Source organism: Pteropus alecto, unplaced genomic scaffold (assembly GCF_000325575.1).
Source record: "Pteropus alecto unplaced genomic scaffold, ASM32557v1 scaffold118, whole genome shotgun sequence".
NCBI lineage: Eukaryota > Metazoa > Chordata > Mammalia > Chiroptera > Pteropodidae > Pteropus > Pteropus alecto.
Genome location: NW_006440654.1, coordinates 580,113 through 580,880, shown reverse-complemented (window position 1 = coordinate 580,880; position 768 = coordinate 580,113). Strand labels below are relative to the sequence as shown.

General features: G+C 69.5%; 1 protein-coding gene across 1 annotated transcript in view; it reads right to left on the bottom strand.

The window, feature by feature from the left end:
- The window catches only part of TTLL8 (tubulin tyrosine ligase like 8), a 32,120-nt gene that overhangs the window by 17,613 nt on the left and 13,739 nt on the right, over positions 1–768 (bottom strand). Inside the window, exon 7 of the mRNA XM_006917879.2 lies at positions 510–635. Coding sequence (XP_006917941.1) covers positions 510–635 — 126 coding nt within the window. The remainder of the gene's footprint in view (positions 1–509; positions 636–768) is intronic.

Genomic DNA, 768 nt, shown 5'->3' with positions numbered 1-768 from the left:
GGAGACGCAGAGGGCGGGTCGGCGGGGGTGGGGGAGGCACAGGCGGAGCACGGAGGGCTTGAGGGCAGCGAGACTTCTCCGTGTGACACTGTCGTGGTGACTCCTCCCCAAACCCACAGGATGAACTGGAGTGACCCCTGAGGTGGACTCTGGACGCTGGGCAACGATGATGGGCAGTGTAAGTTCACCAGATGTAGCGGATATCCCTCTCTGGTGGGGACGCTGGTGCTGGGGCAGGGGGCACGGGCCTCTCCGCACCCCCTCGGCCTTTCCGTGAGCCTGAAACTGCTTCACTGAAGCAAACGACAACTGAGACCTTTTGGGGGCTTTGTGGGCCTCAAACCTCGAGGCCCAGCCCCCCGCCCCACGCAGGGGTGCCATCCACGCCGCCCGCTTCCGTGGGGCCTGGTGGGACAGACTGCGGGCGGGGCGGATGTTCACACAGCCCGCTGAGCCTCTGCCGCTGTCCCCAGCCGGCTCGGCCTCGGGCCCACGCTCACCTGTCTCGCCTGGCTCGCTGCTGGGGTCGCTGGCACCGGCCTCCTCCCTCCCACGCTTGGCCTTGCTCCTGCTGCTGTCCTGGTGGCTGACCACCCACTTGAGGATGCTGGAGGCCGCCGTGCGCCGGAAGTCATCTGGAAGGACACCCAGGCCTCGCCCCCGCCCGCGCTGGGGGCCCGGACCTTGGCCAGTGCCAGCCACTCTCAGCCCAGGTGTCCCGCGGCCTGCGAGGGCCCTGCTCCCCGCCCCCACAGCCCCCTGGGCCGG